A 19,142-nucleotide genomic window follows, 5' to 3' on the forward strand; every position below is an offset into this window, starting at 1 on the left:
TTTTCTTTGCAGTGTATATCATTCAAATTCTTTTGTCAGAAATAAAATCTTTTTTTGTGTAGCATGAATGTACAAGTGCTTTGAACTAGAGCAGCTCACCATCACAAAATGTAAGACTTTGTTCCTTCTTTTGGTCATTTTGTTAGATAGCTTTGCCTTTCTGCCACAGAATTCTCTATAAAGAGCTGGCAGTGTAAGGACAGACAGGTGAAAACAAGGCAGGGTAGTAGGACACGCCATCTGCTATAGAGGCACCCCTTGGATAGACAGTAGTCAGTGTGCTCAATAAAACCGTGCTCAAAATCTGCCAGATTCCTGGCAGCAGAGAAGGTGTGTATGCTGCAACTAAATTATGTGATAGTTGCCTACATGAAGGCTTTTTGTAAAACCAGCTCTTGTTCTCTTCTGTAAATTAAGAAAACTCTAATAATCTAAGAAAATATTCAGTGGATGCTTAGGAACTGCCAACTGATGCCCAGACCAGCTGTAAATTGTGATAAAATGGTAACTGTTAAACCTGCAGCTTTGGGTAGCTTTACGATACTAACTTTTGTCTGAGCTCTGATGAATTCCTAGCTGCCAGCAGAATATCCCGTACTGCAAGCTGCTCCCTGCTAATCCTCTGACGTTTAAAATCACACTGGCAGTTTCCCTCCTTGCACATTTTGACAGTAAGTCGATAAAAATTATTCTATGTCATAAAGTTACTTCATAAAGAAAAAAAAGAAATACTATTTAACGGTGACTTGCAGCATACTGTTGGTTGTACTGCCTGATTTTCTATAGTTATTTGATCTTCTCTTTTCCACCTAAATATCAGTATAAAGGTGCTTTGAAACAAAATGAGAAAAAAAATTATAGAGGAATTTTAATTTTTCACTTTGCTTCAATTCAACATTGCATATATTCTTTACATAATGATGTCTTTTGCTGTCTTGTCCCACTGAGGGCACTTTCAAGCAAAAGAACTCCAGACTAATACTTGGAGAAGGAAAAGAATCAGACCAAAAGCTCGTTACTCAAAAAATGAATCTCAAACAAAACTAATTTGTAGCAATACCAAGTCTGAACTCTCCTTAAAATCAAACCAAAACTAAAACGAGTATTTTCTAATATATCTGAGGTCTGAATGTACAGTATTTTTCCATATATCTCAAAATCCATGAAAGCATTTGGCACCCTGAACCTGTCAGCAGATGGTGCCCTTGGATATATTATGTTCTTTTTCTTACACACACAATTAAATACATGGGGGTGTGTTTAATCCTGAATGGGTAATGTCAATTTTCACCACTAGTTTCACTCATAAATTCCTCCCACAGAGGAACATTATTATTAGTTAGAGTTCCATAAAAATACTGCTACCCACTTGAAAATCTTAATATAAAATACCTAAATATATATATATTTTTTAAAAGTACACAGAGCTGAGTTACCTATTTATATGTCCACCTTAATTTAAAAATAAATGGAATTAAATGAATATCATTGTGCAGGAACTTTTCCAGTTTCTGTTTCATAGCTATCCAATGCATAACTGTTCATTTACAGTTTTCTCCTGACAATAAATTTACAATCCTTCTCCTTTTTAAGCAGCCATACCTATACACCATGGTTTTTTAGTAAGTGGTTTTACCGTTAAGTGGGTTTAGGTAATTTGCCTGAGGTGGTAAGTTCTGGTTTGAAACAATGAACTTTAACTCACTCCAACCCTGATTCAGAAGCTACAACCTAGATTCAAAAGAGTTGTAGTGCTGTAAAAATAAACTTTCAGGTATTAAATCTCTGCAGTGAAATACCGAGTCTGAAGTTAGTCACCTAGGCTCTCCAAAAAATGCATGCAGAGAATTGCACGAGATCCAGAAACATCACAAACTTTTAAATTGGCAAACTAGCCAAACCAGTTAACAGGCAGTACTTAGTACAGGGACATCGTAAGATACTGTTCCTGGGAGCTGTGCGTTCTCCTGGGTTTGCTTTCATGGCCAGTAGCACGTGAGTGATGGTGAGATGGCTCAGTTAGAAATTTAACACAGTCAAAAAAACCACACACGTATGCACAGATGCGATTCAATGAAAACAGCTCCCTGTTACAAAAGTGCTGGGGACAGCGTATCAGAGGGGGTGGAAATACATTGCCTGAAGCAGAGATGAAGAGCAGGATAAGGGCAGTCTGGATTCAGAGAGACTTGAGCTGCTGTGGTAGTTGCTATCAAATTATGCTTCTTGTCAGAGATAACTTAGCTTCTAAAAAGAATATGTCCCTGTACTTGGAAACTGCTTGACAAAACCCAGTACAAGGAGCAGGGACTGGAATCCAGAAGTCCCTGTTTTGGGCAGATGCCCTGCGAGGCTGCTGAAGCATTTACTTTCTCCGGTCCCGTGATTCTTGCATCCTTTTCTATATCACTTTATAAAGACAGTGGACAAATTGCCAAAACTAGCCAACATACTGGCAATTAAAACACTTCCATGGGAAGTGGAAAGAAAGAAATTGTGGCTGTCACTGCATTTTGTGCAGAGGCATATTCTCAGGATCCTCAGGAATAGAAAGCATGAACATGAGAAGGTATCTCATCCCTGGACAATGATCAAACCGGGATGTGTGACCAAGGCACTGAGTGACTCAGCGCTGTCAAGGCATTTCAGGGCATTAGCTGAGCAAAAGTGGGTTTAAAATTGCCTGATCTAAAACAAAAAAGAGGCTATCAGACTGGCAGTTTTACATTTAGATGCCTACTTTTGGAGTCAACTATTAAGCCACAAAACTACTCCAAAGGGCAGAAACCACTGGATCAGTGTGCAAAGCAGGGGATGTCACTAGATGAGATAAGGTTTCTTACATACAGATCTCTAGGGCCTTTCCACTCTAGGGGTTGTGATTTTTGCCTCAGTAGAGACATGTACAATAGAACTGGTTTAAATTTTTCCCACCTTAAGGGGCAAAAGGGGAAGCAGCAGGGGAGTGAAAACTCCAAGATGAGTATGTCTGGAAAAAAACAATGCAATAAAAAAAATTACCTGAAAATGACAGAAGAGTGGGTGGATAATGAATCCAAATACAAGTTTAAACAACTTCCCTGAAAGCAGACTCTGACAAATACAGTGTTTTATTAATCTGGGGTACCAATCAAGAAATTCCAGGAAGGACTTCATTACTTGAAAAGGAGATAATGAGCCTCTCCTGTGGAGAACCAGGCAAATTTCCACATTGTGAAAAAGTAAAGAAAAAAAATTTAAAAATCATATGACAACAATTAGGTTTGGGTATCCAAACAGTTGCAAATAATAAAGTAGCTAGCTAGAATGAAGGGAGAGCAAGAGGATGAATACATCTGGGACAGCCCTCCAATTAAAATACATCTGACAGCTAGACTGAGACTGGAGAGGCTACTAAGCTGCTTGTTTTCATGTATGTGGGAGCCATGAACTATACATAGATGGTACTTGACTCCAGATGGGATGCAACATACATTTTCTAAGTGATATCTTGCACCAGAGACATTGCAGACATTTATTTTTCTATATGTAGTAAGTGTGGTCCAACACCCAAGCATTCTGGAGAGAAGCAAGTGGCACAGCACTGTCATAAAGGTCGGAGAGCATCCCTGCAGAGCCACTGGTTTGCCTGCCTTGTGCCGTGTGCCTGCATGACTGTGTCTATCTGTATTCCTGCTTCTAGCTGCTGGTCCAAGTATTACACTTGTGTGAAGGCAAGTATTTATACTCCTGTCCTACTGTCCCTCCTCCTCTTGCTGCTCCACTGAATATGTGGGACATGTGGTGGGAGAGAAAGTACTCCACCATATTAGATTGCTTACATAGAGGAGATGATGTTCAGAGTCTGTAAACTCTAAATTCCCAGTCCGATTCTCTGAAAAATACTTCTTAAATTAAGAGCATTTTGCTTGTGTGCTTATTTATCATTCACTGTATTCTGCATACACTTAGTTTCAGATTTTTTTAATTGACCAAATAATGAAAGAAATACTGTGCTTAAAATCATCAGAAAATTATTATGAGATTATAAAATGAATCATGCTTTATCATTTTCAAACTTCTAGCACAGTAAATCTGTGACACCTTAAAAACAAAGTCTTGTTTTTCCACACTCAGTTGTTGTAATGGTAGTCTTAAGAATTCAGTGTAATTTAATAACTGAAATGTATTGAGCTAGATACACATGGTATTTCCAGCTACTCATCATAACCTATGAATGGACTGGAAATGTGAACATCTATGACCACTCTTGGATATTAAATCCACAGGAGCCTAAACCTAAAGTAACTCCTTGACAAATGCTCTCTTACTGCAGTACTGTCGTATTCAAATCATGTATACATTAACAACACTGTTAATTTGCATAATCACTTTTCTTTGTGGCTCATTTTACTGTTTTATTCTTGTTTTGAAATTTTATGGCCCTTCAAACTAGTACAAAACTGAGCTTTGAAGAGACTCTATGCTAAACTATCAATAACAGATAATTTTTCTCTGCCATGTATTAAACATCCTCCCCTGCTTGAGATTTCCTTCTATTTTGCTGCCATTACTTTATAGATTATCAGAAACTGTTTATCACATCTTAATAAAATACATTCAAGCCATCTGTGTAACTTCATTAGATGTGTACAAACCTTCTACTACTGTTTGCTCTAGATGGGCAACTTATTAAGACCAGAATTCCTAGAACAGTTTCTTCTTTCTTAAATGCACCAAAATGCTCTTAACAGCTATCCACGTACAGTGAGCATTGTAAATATGCAGCATGATCTGACTATAATTTAAGTATCAAAGAACTTTAATGTCAGCAATTAGAACCACAATGTCATTCTTTATATAAAAGTTGGTTCAACAAAGCAGAGCCTCCTAGACTTGCACAGGAGTAGTTTTTAATTAAGACTGGATGCTAGGGTACCAAGATGACTTCCTTTGGAAAGAGGCACTGTTTGCACTCTCCACTTCTGTATCTGAACCCAGCTGGAATCTACCTGTCAGTGCATGTGGAAGGAGAGAGCGCCTGCTTTGTTATCGACCTCTGACACAGGACCTGGTCAAGTGGGATGACAAGGAGAAGGGGAGAAGCCAAGCATACAGAGGCACAAACCCGACTGAACAATGCTCACAGAGACAACAACAAGAAACAGCCCTGGTCGGCCAGATGGATTGGTACAGGTATGTGGAGCGGTAGGATGCTTGTTTCAGCAAGATGAGCTTGTCAAAATGCAGTGAGCACCAAGCTGGACCAGCTGGCAAGTCAGGGACCATGGAGCAGGTAAGAGGGCCTGGGATCTGGGCAGGGGTGTCAGACAGCCAGGGAGACCGTGCCTGTACTCGGGGATCTGCAACTGCGCGTGTGCTTGTGAGCATAAAGAGTGTGGGGGGGGGGATGCTTTCCCTGTGGAACCTCAGCCCTGACAGCTGAAGAGGAGAAGGGAACCTGGCTGTCAGTACTTCTGTGAGTCCTACACATAGGTGCTGTTGAAGCTGCCACTAGCTGAGCAGGAAAGCAGCAACCATGTCCACTGGCCTGGGACACAGATGCCAGGTCCCCGGGCTGGGCTCCAGCAGCTGGGCAGGAGGACGCCCAGCCCCAGAGCTGTGGAAGGCATTCCTTTATGCTACCTAGGTCGCACAACCTGATATAGAGAGTAGTCAGACATGGTAATTTTAGAAATGTATTCCAGATGAGACACTTTTTTTAAAAATCCACCAGCAACACCTTATGTTTACCTTGCCAGAGGGGAAAACCTGAGTGGTACCACCTATGACAAGAACATATTGTTTCGATTTGCCAAACACTTAGGAGCTCTCCTCAAACCCCAGCTGCCTTCAAACCAGCTCCTGACAGGAAGAAAAATCAGTAAATTACCTCTGTTTCCTCTTTTTCCTGTGAATATTCATACAAGCATCAATAAACTGTGCCCCAAGTAACCTCCCTCTGTAGAGAGAGGCTGCCCGAGTACAGTCATTTGGGAAATCTGTCCATGAATACCTAACGGTTTAGATTATCCCAGGATTTACTTTTGCCATAATGCAATGCTCCCTTGAATATGCTCGCTATTGAGTTGTTCTGCTGCTACCTAAAATTTCTGCAGGTCATACCACAGAGGGAGGAGGAGGAGGAAAGGCACAGAAGAAAAGGTCTCTCATGACCCATCTGGAGAGTGGTAAGAGTCGTGGAGGGAATAGAAAGGAATAGTGGGCATGGACGGGAGTAAAAGAGCCCACATCCATGGGGAGAAGCCATGAGCACAAGGGCAAATGAGAGGGATTTACAGTTTTCTGACCAAAGGATGCTCCAGGGTAATTGGGAATATCAATCAAGGCAGACTTTTTTGCCCCAGCTAAATTAAAGTAAGGTTTGCCTGTTTACTTCATTAGACAGGCTAGCTTTGAACCAGAATGACCATGATATTGGAGCTCTAATAAAGAGTATGCTGTAATAATAATTATCGATATAATTACTAGCATACTAAATAACAAAATTCTGATTATTGTGGAATCTGAGGAGGTTGGCACTGGCCATGGAAAAGTTAGAAAGCTGGACTACAGAAGCCCATTTCCATGAAGGAGTAATAAAAACCCTCTGACCAGAAACTGCATGATGTAATTTGAGGTCTTTGTAACACATCATCTTCTTATTCCCACATCTCTGGCAAACTGCCACCTCTCTATATACATAATTTTGTATAATAACTATTATTTCAAGGAATTAATTACTATGTTAAAAAGTCTTCTCTACTGTTTACCACGTTTCCCTGGCATGTGTTGTTGTTAATAAGCCCCGTATCACATGCAGTATTTTAAAATGGTTTATAGGCTTTTCATAGCCCCCAAGTATGGTGCAAAAACTAATTCATCCTTATGCATACAGTTTCCAGCTGCTAATTTCTCACGGTACAGCCAACATGTCCCTGGAAACACGCAACACATTAGATGTGTTATCCTTTGTACCTGGGAGAAGTCACTGTCAGGTATTTCCATCAAATGAATTAAACTGTCTTCCTTTCTTTTAACTTTTGCCAGTAAAGCATGGGGTATGCCTTCAAGCGGGAGTAATTTGGTTCCTTATACTTCTGAAATCTGTTTTGAATAACCATAGATGTTTTCATTAAACATACTAAAGTCAAATCCTTTAAATGTTCTATTAAGATGTTGACCTCAGTGATTATTTGCATAATTAACCACAGGTAAAATAAAATGGCTTTATTGTCTATGTCACATTGGTTTTGGTCCCTTTCCTCCTGTTTTGTGAGATACGGTGTGTAGGAATATCAAATCTTGTTTTTCCATACCATTCACTATGTCTCTACCTTTTTTATATATAATACATAATTCCCCATCATGCAGAATCTTTTCTTATCATATTCCAATCTCTCAATGGCATCATATTTTGTTAATTTCTCTTCTATGATGACTATACATTGCACAGATGGTTTTGCTGAGCCATTCACAATGATGTATGAGTCTTTTTCTTGAATAGGTAAAGAATTTACTACCATGGGATATGTAATACTCCTCTCAGTACATCATTCTGTATTGCTCATTCACCCGGTTCACCGTGGCTAACTGAAATTCCTCAGCCTATTCTGATAATAATGAGGGGTGCATGACTTTGCATTACATAAAAACACCGCAGCCATATGGTCAACTTCTTTCTCTGTCTTTCCAGTAAACATGCTAACAACTCCGTTTCATAGTCTGGAACCTGGCAGCACACCTGCTATTGTTTTTGTCTTACTTTCTCTTATTTTTTTCCTCTCTCGCAGCCTGTTTTTAATCAATGGCAGCCATATGCCTTCCAGGGTGTGATTACTTGGCTTCACGCATAGTCTCCTGTGTGTGACATTACACAAGCCTTTCTTCCAAGTCCAAACACATTTTAATCAACCAGCTCTTTCCTACCCACCGCGCCGCCGATGCTCTGAGAGACTCCAGCAGATTGCAGAAATACTACGGGCTGTGCGCGGCATTTCTAATTCTGGAACGATAGTTCAGCAACAATTTGGGCGCGCGTACCGCAACGCAGTCTGGGTTTACTCTGACACTTCACAAGCGCTTCACCCCGATGGCCATCACTTGGAGCCTTTTCGGGAAAGGGTGCGCCAGCACACCCCTGCACCGCCTTCCCCTGCCGAGCCCCTGCCAAGAGCGGGGCCTCTCGCCCGCTGCGGGGCGGCCGCCCCCCTCTTGTCCACTCTATGAAACGGTGTTTGCAAAGGAGGCGGCACTTTTCTTAACCAAGTGCTCCGAAGTCTCTCCGAGGGCGGTTCAGTGCCACCGCCCCTGGCGCGGCGGCGGAAAAGCCGGAGGCAGCTGCGCCGGGCCTGCCCCGGGGCACACGTCACCGGCGGCTCCGGCCACGGAACGCCCGGCCGCTGCTGCACGTGCCGGCCGCCCGAGGCGCGTCACTCCCGCTGTAACGAGCGCGGCTGCTCCGGCCACCGGCCCCCGGCTCGAGCGGCGAGTCCCCGGCCCGGCCCGGCCCGGGGCGCCCCGACCCCGCGGCACGCTGCGGCCCGTCGAGCAGGCGGCCCTTCCCCCGGCCCTGCCCGGGGGGGAGCGACGGGCGGGCGGTGGGAGGAGCGGCCCTGCCGGAGAGCCCTGTCAGCGCGGGAGGGAGGGGCCGAGGCGGGCTCCGGCGGGGTGCGCGGCCGGGGCCCGGGCCCCCGGAGCGAGCGGCCGGGATGAGGTGCGGGAAGATGGCGGCACCGCCGCCGCCGCTGCCAGCCGGGGCGGCGGGCACTTGGGGCGGCGTGCGGCGGCGCTGCCAGCGGCTGCTCTACTGGGTGCCGGTGCTCTTCATCTCCAGCATCCTCTGCTGGTCCTACTACGCCTATGTCACCCAGCTCTGCCTGCGTGAGTGCCACCGCGGCGGGCCGGGGGCGCCGACGGGCTCCCGCGGGACGGGGACGGGGGTGGGCGCCGCCGCCGGCCCTGCCCCTACGGGGAGAGCGCGGCCGCCCGCGCCCGCCGGGCCGGGGGCCGGGGGCGGCGGCATTGTCTGTTGTTCGGCGCCGGGGCCGCCCCTGGCAGCTGCCGCCACGCCCGCGGGCCGGGCCGGGGACGCGCCGCAGCATCGGGCTGGGCGGGCTGGAGGCTGGCGGAGCCGCCCCCCGCGGCCCGGACCCCCCCAGCCGGCCGGGGTCGTGCTGGCCTCCCCGCTCTGCCTTGTGTCCGTCGCACCCCCCCCCCCCCCCCCCCCCCCCGTGCGACCTGGTCGCGCGTGGTTTCCCCTTCCACGCGAGGAGGGAGCCGATCGCACGGGACTTTTCACGGGCGTGAGCTTTCCTCCGTGGCGTGCACAGCGTGGGACACCCCAACCCTGAACGTGGGACACGGAGAGTCCCTGTGCAGGCGGCCTGAGCAAAGTTAGCGGTCCCTTTGTTCTCCTCCCACTGCGTGACAGCACGCATACACATACATGTATCTGTAAAAACAGGGTCTCCTGTCAGCTAACACGGAAGCGGGGACAGAAGATCCCCGAGTCTCCCCACGCCACTCTTCGGTCACCTAGAAAATGCCGGGCTGTCACAACTTCTTGGTCGGCCTCTGGCATGGGCAGCCAGCAGTTCATTCCGGAGTCATCCTGGCCGGGCGTCCTGGCTCTTGCCTAGCGTTAGGCAAATAATTAATCGCATACTGGAGGTTGGGTGTGACCTGAGCATTTGTATGAATTTGAGTAGTCGAGCCAGAAGGATTTATTAAATGACCAGCTTGCTAGGCTCGCCTGATTTATTTTCAGTTTCTGTTGCAGTATATCTTGTAGAAAACAACGTAATGCGTGGTCTACTGGTGTTTCATGAACAGTATTATAATAATGGCACAAAGGAATATAAATTAGCTGTTGTATCCCCTTCCCCCTCTACTGTAGGTCAGGTTCATAGTGACCGTTGGTCATTCAGCATCTGTTTAAGGAACAGTGGCTTGGGGAAAATACCCAACTCAAGCTGAGTGTGTTTATATATCTGTATAACTTTGCTAGACTTCAGCTGTTCATGTTGAAAATCTCAGCAGTCTGGTACCTAATTTTGGATTTTTTTTTTTTTTTTGTTAACAGAAGACTGTGATAAAATTTTTGTCCTACAGCTACTTGGCTGAGCTGTTGAAACATTAAGCAAAAAATGATTGCCAGGCCTAGCACCTCTGTTTTGGAGGGAGGTATCAGGACTTGGTGTGGTTCCTATATTGGAGGTGGGCTTTTTATGTCTTTTTTACACTAACATCTGTTAGTTTTAAATGCTGCATTTCAATGAGAAATTGAGACTTGAGTTGCTGTGCCCTCCCAAGAGGAGGACTGAAGTGTCTACCTCCTGTGCAAGGAAGCAAGTTGTGTGGAAGGGTGTGGGAGAAGTTGACTGGGCGAGCCTGGAAAAGGAGAGCTGTAAGCTGACATGAGGAGGGCAAGGATGTTTCAGGGGAAGGTGACCCTATAGTTAACATCTGTCCTGACGTACACGGCCCCATGATGCTTACACAGTACAGTAGGCTTGATGTGGGCATTACTGTTTCATCTACTGTACTTTTTCTTCTGTGTAATTCTGTATAACAGAGGAGGATTGGGTTTTAGCCTACCTGAAAGCAGTTACTTCTTAAGGAAATGGCATGCTTGAAACTTGCTTCAAACTATAAGCTATAGTACCATAGTTCCTTGAGAACCACTTGAAGCAAAAGGCCTGTGATGGGAGGGGAGGAAGATGGAATCCTGGGCTCTGCTAAAACATCTCTTACTGAATTCCTTTCTATGGACAAAGGTGATTTTTTTTTTTTTCTTGGTTACCCCACCCCCCCCCCCCTTCCCCATTCTGCCTGTCTCACCAGTTTTTGAATTCAGCATAATAGTTGTCCATGACTTCCGCTAATTCCATCTTTTATCTATATCTGGATGATTCCCCTCATTTTTGGCATATTAAGATAAAATAAACTTATGTCTTGTCTTACTAATGAATATTTAGTGTAAACAACAGAAGGAATAGCTAACAACTCTGAGAACGAAAGCCAACAGCAGAAATAGACTGTAAGCATTTCAGCGCTTTGAAGCCAGCCTGTCTACTCAGTGCATCTTTTATTCCTGCAGCACTGACTGCTGAAGAGGACATACATAGCTGCTTATTTTACTGCAGCTTACTGTCATTGATGCTACCGACAACGTACAGGGAACAGCATTAACCATTGTGCAATAGGACTTAGCAAGGACTTTGCATAGTTGTAACTGGTTTATTTGAGCTTTTGGTAATGAGAAAGTGTTTCAAATGTAGTATTTTGAATGTTTTTTGCAATTTCAACTGTTGTAGGAGGGACATTATATTTTAAAAAAAAAAGAAAAAGTCTACTAAGATGATCCCTTTCATCCTTAAAGCTGAGTAGCTATATTATTAAATAGCATTTTAGAAACAAAAAAAGGTTTTAGAAACAGATAAAGGAATCCACAACTTCTAACTTAGTATTACCATGTCTAGAGTTCTGTCTCTTTTATTAGTGGATTCAGTTAAGTGCTTGTGCTGCTTTAAACTTTAAGGAAAAGGAGAAAGGTATTGAACACTAACAAATGGTTATATTATTCCTGCTGGTTATAGAATACAAGAGATAAATGTGTAAAAGAATGGGTTTTAAAACAAAACACCTGACTAAAAATTGCTTCTCTCTAATCCAGTTCCATTCTCTTGATTTTGCCAGTATTGTCATCTCACAACCCCTGTCTGGCAATAGTAGTTGTCTTCTTCCCCCAAATAACTTCCTCTGTGTTTAAAATTAATGGGCTTTTAAGTATTCCTTCCCTTAAAAAAATTTGAGTGTCTTTATGAAAACCTGAGGGTTACAGATTTATTGTTCTTCTTCTAAAAAAGATGAGGAAATACATGCGATGTACAATGAGTACACTGAACTTTGATAGCCGAAGCTACTGAAATTATAATCTAGGTTGTATGGAACAACAGTAACATGAAGTGCAAACAGAATGCTTTCCCCCAGCTTCTGCATCCATGTGTCTGTACTCAGAAAATACATACTGGATTCAGTAAACTATATGCAAAGAAAATAATTATTCTTATGTCTTCTTTCTTAGGTGTATCTCTAATGTGGGTTAGTAGAACTATAAGGGACTTAGAGTAGTCATCCACACCATGCTTTGGGTAAGGCAGAACCAGTAGTTACTTGCAGTTTCTGACAGTTGTTTGTCAGAAATGTTCTTTACAAACTCAGAGGTTGAGATCCTTTCTGTTTTTCTGTTTTGTTTTGTTTTCCTGGCAGTTCATGATTTGGAGTTGCTTATAAGAAGGAGAATGTGAAAATTTGACAGTGCTGTGACATGTTTTTAGTGAAAATATCAACTGTGCTGTTGAAAGGGTTATCCAATAAATAGAAATTGGTTGTGTATGTTCAGTTTTAATCCATTTTTACGTATCACTGATGTTAATTCTAAGGATAATGCTCTTGCTCAGGTAATCTTGTCCAAAAATGCAGCTTGAATTTGTACTTTTGAAGAATGAAAACAGATTTACTGTGGCACATAGAAACAAGCAGTAAGCATTTCCTGACTACTTCATTGAAAGGAAAGGGAGGAAATATTGCCACCTGGTGAATGATTTGCCTGATTTGGAAAAGAACAAGTAACTTCAGTGTAGTTGAAGAGGGGGACAACAAGACATTCATTAACAATACAGTCAGGAGAGCTCATAAGCCACGTCTATGTTTTTGGAGTAGAATATGTGACTGGGATCTGCCTGCAGCTATCTTCAGTATGGAACAGAAAAACGTGCAATGACATCCAGTTGCTAAAGATGTTAACGATCATGAAAGATTTTTGCTGGAGGATCAGATTGATTAGTGCTGAATTGAGGTTTTTCACTCTGTAACATCAGTGGAATGGAATTATAGCAGGATAAAAAGCTGCTTAATTCATCACAGTTTAGAGGCAGAATTAATGTGTGCCCTGTAGGCATGGCACAGTGTCATTAGGGAATCAGAAGCAGCAGAAAATATGGAAATAGAAGCTGATGCAGGGAAAAAAAAGGGGGGAGAGGAAGAAAAGGTGAGGCCCAAGATTTGGTCAGCTGGATGTGAGCTCTTTGCTTAGTATGTTCTCCAAGTGGGTCAAAAGGATTTATGGTACTTGCTGCTCATGTCTTGTAATCATCTACAGCTTACATTTGGCTATAGAAATACAAGTACATTGAACATTGCAGTTGGCTGCTGTAAAATACCAGTCAAATACCCTGTCTGTACATTGACTGCTAAGGTGGCAAACGACTTTGGTCAAAGCAAATTCGTATTTTTATACCATATTTTGCAAACACCACATTTTTTCCTCGTCTGAGATCCCTGCTTACTTTGAGAAAAGTTTCAAAACTGGCAGCTGAAGTAAAATTGGCTTCTGAATTTTAGTCAGCAGTGCTCCTCTGCGTTTCTCAAATTTAATCTGATTTCTTTCTCAGACTTTCAGAGGCAGCTGCCATTCTCCGCTTATGAAACAGAATTGAAGTCTGTGTTAAGTATGACTGGTTATATCTCCATGTAGTGCCTAGTGTACTACCTATAGGTTTTGTGCCTTGAAATTTAAGCCATGGCTTAAGACATAAGGTATGTGGTGAAGGAATAACTATTAGATAGGATTGTGTCTTCAGTTAAAGATTTAACACTGCTTGATATAAAATAGCTTGAATAGGATGTATTTGTCAGGATGTACTCTTTGTTTGCTAAATGGGATCTGAATATATAACTTCTCTAAAAGAAGTTACATGATCAAATAGTCTCTTCAGATAGTCCTTGGGACTTGGAAAGTAAATGGGAAGTTTGCAAAGATGAAAGTTAGAACAGTTCTTGGGCATACTCAATTCAAAAGCAATGGTCTTGTGACCTTATCTAAAAAGGTATCAAATAGCAGCTTGCTGCTGGGTAGGTGGACGGTGATGTAGTTTGATGGGCACAGGGTTAAAATGAATTTATCAAAACATTCACAAATACTGTCAAATCCAAATGGATGGGTTATTGATGACTATTTATGCAAACCTTAGATCTCCCAGAAGTATTTCTGTTACTTTTGTAACGCGAATCATTGCTCTGCCTGGCAAAGAGGTAGATTTTATTTCAAGCACTGATTTTTTTTCTAAAGGGACTACTGCAGACAAGGATAGAACTCGTCACAACTATAAAACACTTTTATGAGTACAGAGAGGTGAGTTAAACTGCATCTGTAGATCAGTGTTTTGCAGCTTCAAATATGCTATAAAGATAAAATACATACTTAGTTTTGTGCATCAAATCCAGTATGTTAAACTGTTTGAGGGAAACAGCTATTTATAGATGTGGCTGCAGAGTCTCTGAATCAGATATGTATTTTCCCATTTCAAAGTTTTAAATATTTAAAAAATGTACATAAAATACAGAAGCAAGATTTTGTATATCCACTTCCATCAAAGCTTTAAAAAATTAATTGCTTTCTCCAGTCTTTTTTTTTTTTCCCCTAATCTAACCATTACATCTGCTGTTCAGGAACTTTGATTTAGGGTTTAGAAGTCAAGAAAAATTTAATGTTAGAAAACCAGTGCAATTTTTTACATAAATTTTACCTTCCAGAATCTTGGGGTTTGTGGTAGCCATGTGTCTTGCCATGTCTCTAGCTATATGGAGATGGATGCCTACTTAATTTTTTCCATGGGTGAGTGAGAATAAAGATTTCTAGAGAAAATGAGCCATAGTTCAAGAAATGGGAAATTTCTGTCACTGGATTAAGGTCAGACCCAGTGCAAAGTGCCTAGCAATGTGGCTTCTCTTCTTAGCAAACTGATTTGGTGATGGAGTTGTAGCAGGCAGTTTTGAGATACTGTGGTGCCTCTTTGCTTGTCAAGGCAGCATTCCTAATCCTGCATGGCTTCCTCCCAGCAACTACCAGCAACTGTGGGATGAATTTCTCAGGCTTCTCTGGGTGTCCTTTCCATGCTGGACTTTTTCCTATCTTTTGTAACACAACTTTCTGTCCTCGGTCACTGTGTTTTTCGCAAGCACAGGCTGTTTAGCAGCATTGACTACTGAATGTGCTGTTGCTGTTTCTGGCTGCCTGTGGCTCAGGGCAAGCAGGGAACGATGTTTCTGGCTCAGGAAATTGGCATCTACATTGGCCAAAGTCCTGCATATGTCCCAGCCTGATCCCTAATTCTGATGAGCACTGTCTGCAAGCTGTGTAATGAAACAGAGAGGCTCTAATTATGTGATAGTCTGCTAGTGCTGAACTGTAAATGGCATCCTGACGCTTCAGCAGTGTAAGGCTGATTTTTAATGAAATTGGCCCCTGCGGTATCTCAGGCGAGCAGAGCTGTAACTTTTTAATGACTTCTTGAAGGCAGGTCATGGTTTTATAATTGTCTCTGAATATATGGGAGTATCATTCCATTCCTCTCTCACAGGGTTTTACTATGTTTTCCCCCAGATTGTAGAAGTGGCTTAACAGCCGGGATTGGTGTGTCCTTGGTGTTTATTTTAGTCATTGTAGGCATAAATGCTTTTTACCCTTACTATTTGTATGCTATTTGACTACCAGGAAGTGAATTTGCCGCATTTAAGCTGATATTTATTAATGACGGGATGCACAGTCTGACCTACTTTTCTGTGTATTACCAGCAGTGAATATAACCCCTTGTAAGAGAAATGAGAAAACTGCTAGAAAAACTGGTATGAATGATTCACAGAAGACTACATGGTCAAATATTATTGAATAATATATCAAAGTTGTATCACTGAATCTACTGAAAAATATAAAATTTGGTTTAAATAAATATATTGTGTGCTGTTCAGAAGGTAGAGAAGATAACACACGTTTCTTTGATCAAATCCAGAATTATAAGGGTTTTTTCATGTTAGAAAATAATTTTCCATGCACTTAAATGGTGTGATTTTAAAATTATAAGCATCTTGTGGTTACCCTAAGAAGTCTTTTATCGTGGTCATCCTACAAATAGAGAAAGTTTAATTTTTAAGAGAAATTTAAGAGAGAGTTTGATTTGTAAGGGTGTGGGTTTTTTTAATTTCCCCTCTGCTGGTCAATTCTGCCACATTTGTGCAAAAAAAAAAAAACCAACCAAACCAAACAAACCCCCTCTTTCCTCCCTGGTCCTGTGGTATTGCAGATGCTTGTCCATTACTTCCCCACACATAATACTTCCTTCAGGGAGTCTTTGTCAAAGGTGATTTAAAAAGGCATAAGCAGAAGGACTAGTACTGCACTTTGTGAAAAGCTGCAGGTTATTGGATATCTTGTCTATTCCTCTGTGTCACCATCAGAGGGGATGTTTTTAAGCAGCACAGCCAGTCTCCTTGTGTAGTGGTTTGAACTCAGAGGGCAACTGAGCACCACGCAGTCGCTCACTCCCCCCTTCCCCCTCAGCGCTGAGAAGAAGGAAAGCAAGAGACCCAGGAACTTGAGATAAGGACAAGGAGGTATGATCTCATCCTTTAAGGCACAGGCAAAAGACAGACTCGTTAGGGGAAGAAAAAAAGAACATAAATTTAATACACTAAATTTAGACACTAACAGCAACAACACTTGACAGAGTACGACCGTGAGAAGCATTACCACATCTTGAAAACACCTTCCCCCATCCCTCCCTTATTACCGGGCTCAGCTTTGCTCCCAATATCTCTACCTGCCCCTCGCAGAGGTGCAGGGGGCAGGGACTGGGGGGTGCAGTCAGTCCTGCTGCTTCTTCCGCCTTGGGGTGGGCGGAACTCCTGGCATTCCTCCCCTCTTCCAGCGTGGTCCCCCTCTCACAGGAGACAGTCCTCCACAAACTCTCTCCAACATGAGTCACTCCCATGGGTGTGTGGGTCACCCTAACCTGTTGCAGTCCTTCTCGTGCCAAACTACAACAGCGGGGGCTTCTTCCCACAGGGTCCCGGCCACTTTCGGGCGCAGGCACCTGTCCCGGTGTGGGGCCTCCACAGGCCACAAATCGGCATCTGCTCCACCATAGACCTCCATGGGTGGCAGAGGGGGCGGCCCTGCCATCTCACCATGGGGTACAGGAGAGTCTCTGCTCTGGCACACCTACCCCCCTTCTTATCCGTTCTTCCACTGACCTCGGTGTTCACACAGATGTTCTCCTCATAACTTCTCCTCACAACTTCCACAACTTCTCCCAGGTTCCCCTTCTTAAATACGTTATCGCAGAGGCGCAGCTGCCATTATTAACTGTCTCAGTCTTGGTGCAAAGGCGGGTCTGACTTCGAGCCAAGGGAGCTTCAAGAGGCTTCTCACAGGGGGCCACCGCTGTAGCCCCCTCCCCTGCTACCAAAAACCCCGGCAGTCACTCAAACCAGGACACCACCTAAACACCAGTTGCAGTAAGTGAGGAAAAAAAGCATGGTAAGATGGAAGATACTGGAATCTCTCTTCAGCCTTCCCTCTTCTAATTCAGTCTCTTACAGCTGCTGCAACTCAGGAGCGTATGAAATAACTCTGAGTTATACTTGGGTGGTAAAAGAGATTAAAATGACAAGATGTATCAGAAAAAAAGAATGGTTCTCACTCTGCTTGGATTAACTGGAAATCTTTGGGCACTTATGTTTTAGCCTTCACGGTCTGCAGCTCCTGACTGTCAGGAACATCTGGCTTCCAAGCTAGATACCATAAAAACTGAAAAGATGATCCACTAAGCAGGTGCAGACTCTGAAGAGTGCATTTCATCCCAGAGGTGGACAGAAATTTTGAAAAGCTGTAGGCTTGTAGTCAGGTAGAAATTACTAAATTTGGATTTATTAGTTGTATTGGTCCTTTACTTAAAGACGTGTGGAAAAGTTAAAAGTCTCAAACATTTTATCCAAGGGGGGGAAAAAAGATGACAGCTGCTTTCACGCAATATTTTATGCCATTCCCTTGTTAGGAGAGAAAAATACTACAAATCATTGTGAAAGGTTGGTTAAGGAGATCTTAGTTTGAAATGGTGATTCTGCAATGTATGCTTGGCTGTGGTTTTTTAATTAGCAGAGAGTAGTTATTCCAAAAAGACTGACAAAATTTCTGCATACCTTGCTGACCATACCAAGGTGGAGAAAGAAAATTGGAATTTGAGTAACGGCTAGTTTGTCCTAATCTGAGAGCTCCAGCACTTTGAAATTACACATCAGCTCTAAAGATGTCTTGTCTTTTTTTCCTGGTGGATGGCTGTTTACTTACAATTTTACAGTTCCTGTGCATTATTGTACTGCAGCATCTCTGTTCCTCAGAGTCAAGGGTGTATACATGTTCGCTCAGCTTCTCTCCAGCAGTTGTCTAGACGGATATTTAGCTTGTCAAGCTCTAAACATTTCTCTTAGCTGAACTAGAAAACTGAGAGGCAGAACAGAGTTTTCTGTATAGTGGCTTATGCAACTTCTGTGGTGTCCTTCTGTTTTTGTGAAGAACTTTATAAACATGATTAGCTACTGTTTTCCCTCAGGTAAGGTAGATGCTCGTTTTGCTAGAGTTATAGTCAAATCTTCATTTTAATAGACCTATTTTATAATTATAAACTTGTGGAATAATTCATGTTTGAGAGGACCTAAGCTCATCTAGTCCAACCTCCTAATCAAAACAGGGTTAGTTGTGAGGTCAAGTCAGGTTGTTCAGAGTTCTATCTGGTTGAGTCTTCAAAAGCTCCAGAGGTGGAGACTGTACAACATGTCTGGGCAACTTGCTCCACTGGTCGACTGTTCTGTTGATAGAAAAGTTTTTTTCCTTGTAGCAAATCTGATCCTCTCATTTCAACTTATACCTACTGGCTCTTGTCCTCCCACCCTGCACCATTATGAAGAGTCCAGCTCCACCTCCTCAGTGCCTCCCTGGAGGTCCTGTTAGGTCCTCCCAAAGCCATGTCTTCTCCGGGCTGAACAAGCCCTGGGCATGCAGCCTCTGCTCAGAGGATGAGTGATCTGGTCCCTATCAGTCTAGTCACTCTCCCCTGGACTTGTGTCTTTGTTGGACTGAGGGGCCCAAAGCCCCACAGTGTTCTCAATGTGGTCTGTTGAGCGCTGTGTAGAGGGGGATAATCGCTTCCTTTGACTTGACTGGCTGTGCCCCTGCTATTGCAGCCCACGAGGCTGGTGGCCCTCTCTGCTGCCCCGGTGCTGCTGGCTCATGTTCAGCTCCCTGCCCACCAGCACCCTCATGG

At 43.2% G+C, this 19,142-nt stretch overlaps 1 protein-coding gene across 1 annotated transcript in view; it reads left to right on the forward strand.

The window, feature by feature from the left end:
* Window positions 1–8,598: 8,598 nt before the first annotated feature.
* The window catches only part of ZDHHC2 (zDHHC palmitoyltransferase 2), a 38,287-nt gene continuing 27,743 nt past the window's right edge, over window positions 8,599–19,142 (forward strand). Inside the window, exon 1 of the mRNA XM_074866289.1 lies at window positions 8,599–8,862. Within this exon, the coding sequence (XP_074722390.1) occupies window positions 8,691–8,862 (172 nt within the window). The 5' untranslated portion in view covers window positions 8,599–8,690. The remainder of the gene's footprint in view (window positions 8,863–19,142) is intronic.

The sequence above is a fragment of the Strix uralensis genome, chromosome 4 (assembly GCF_047716275.1).
Source record: "Strix uralensis isolate ZFMK-TIS-50842 chromosome 4, bStrUra1, whole genome shotgun sequence".
NCBI lineage: Eukaryota > Metazoa > Chordata > Aves > Strigiformes > Strigidae > Strix > Strix uralensis.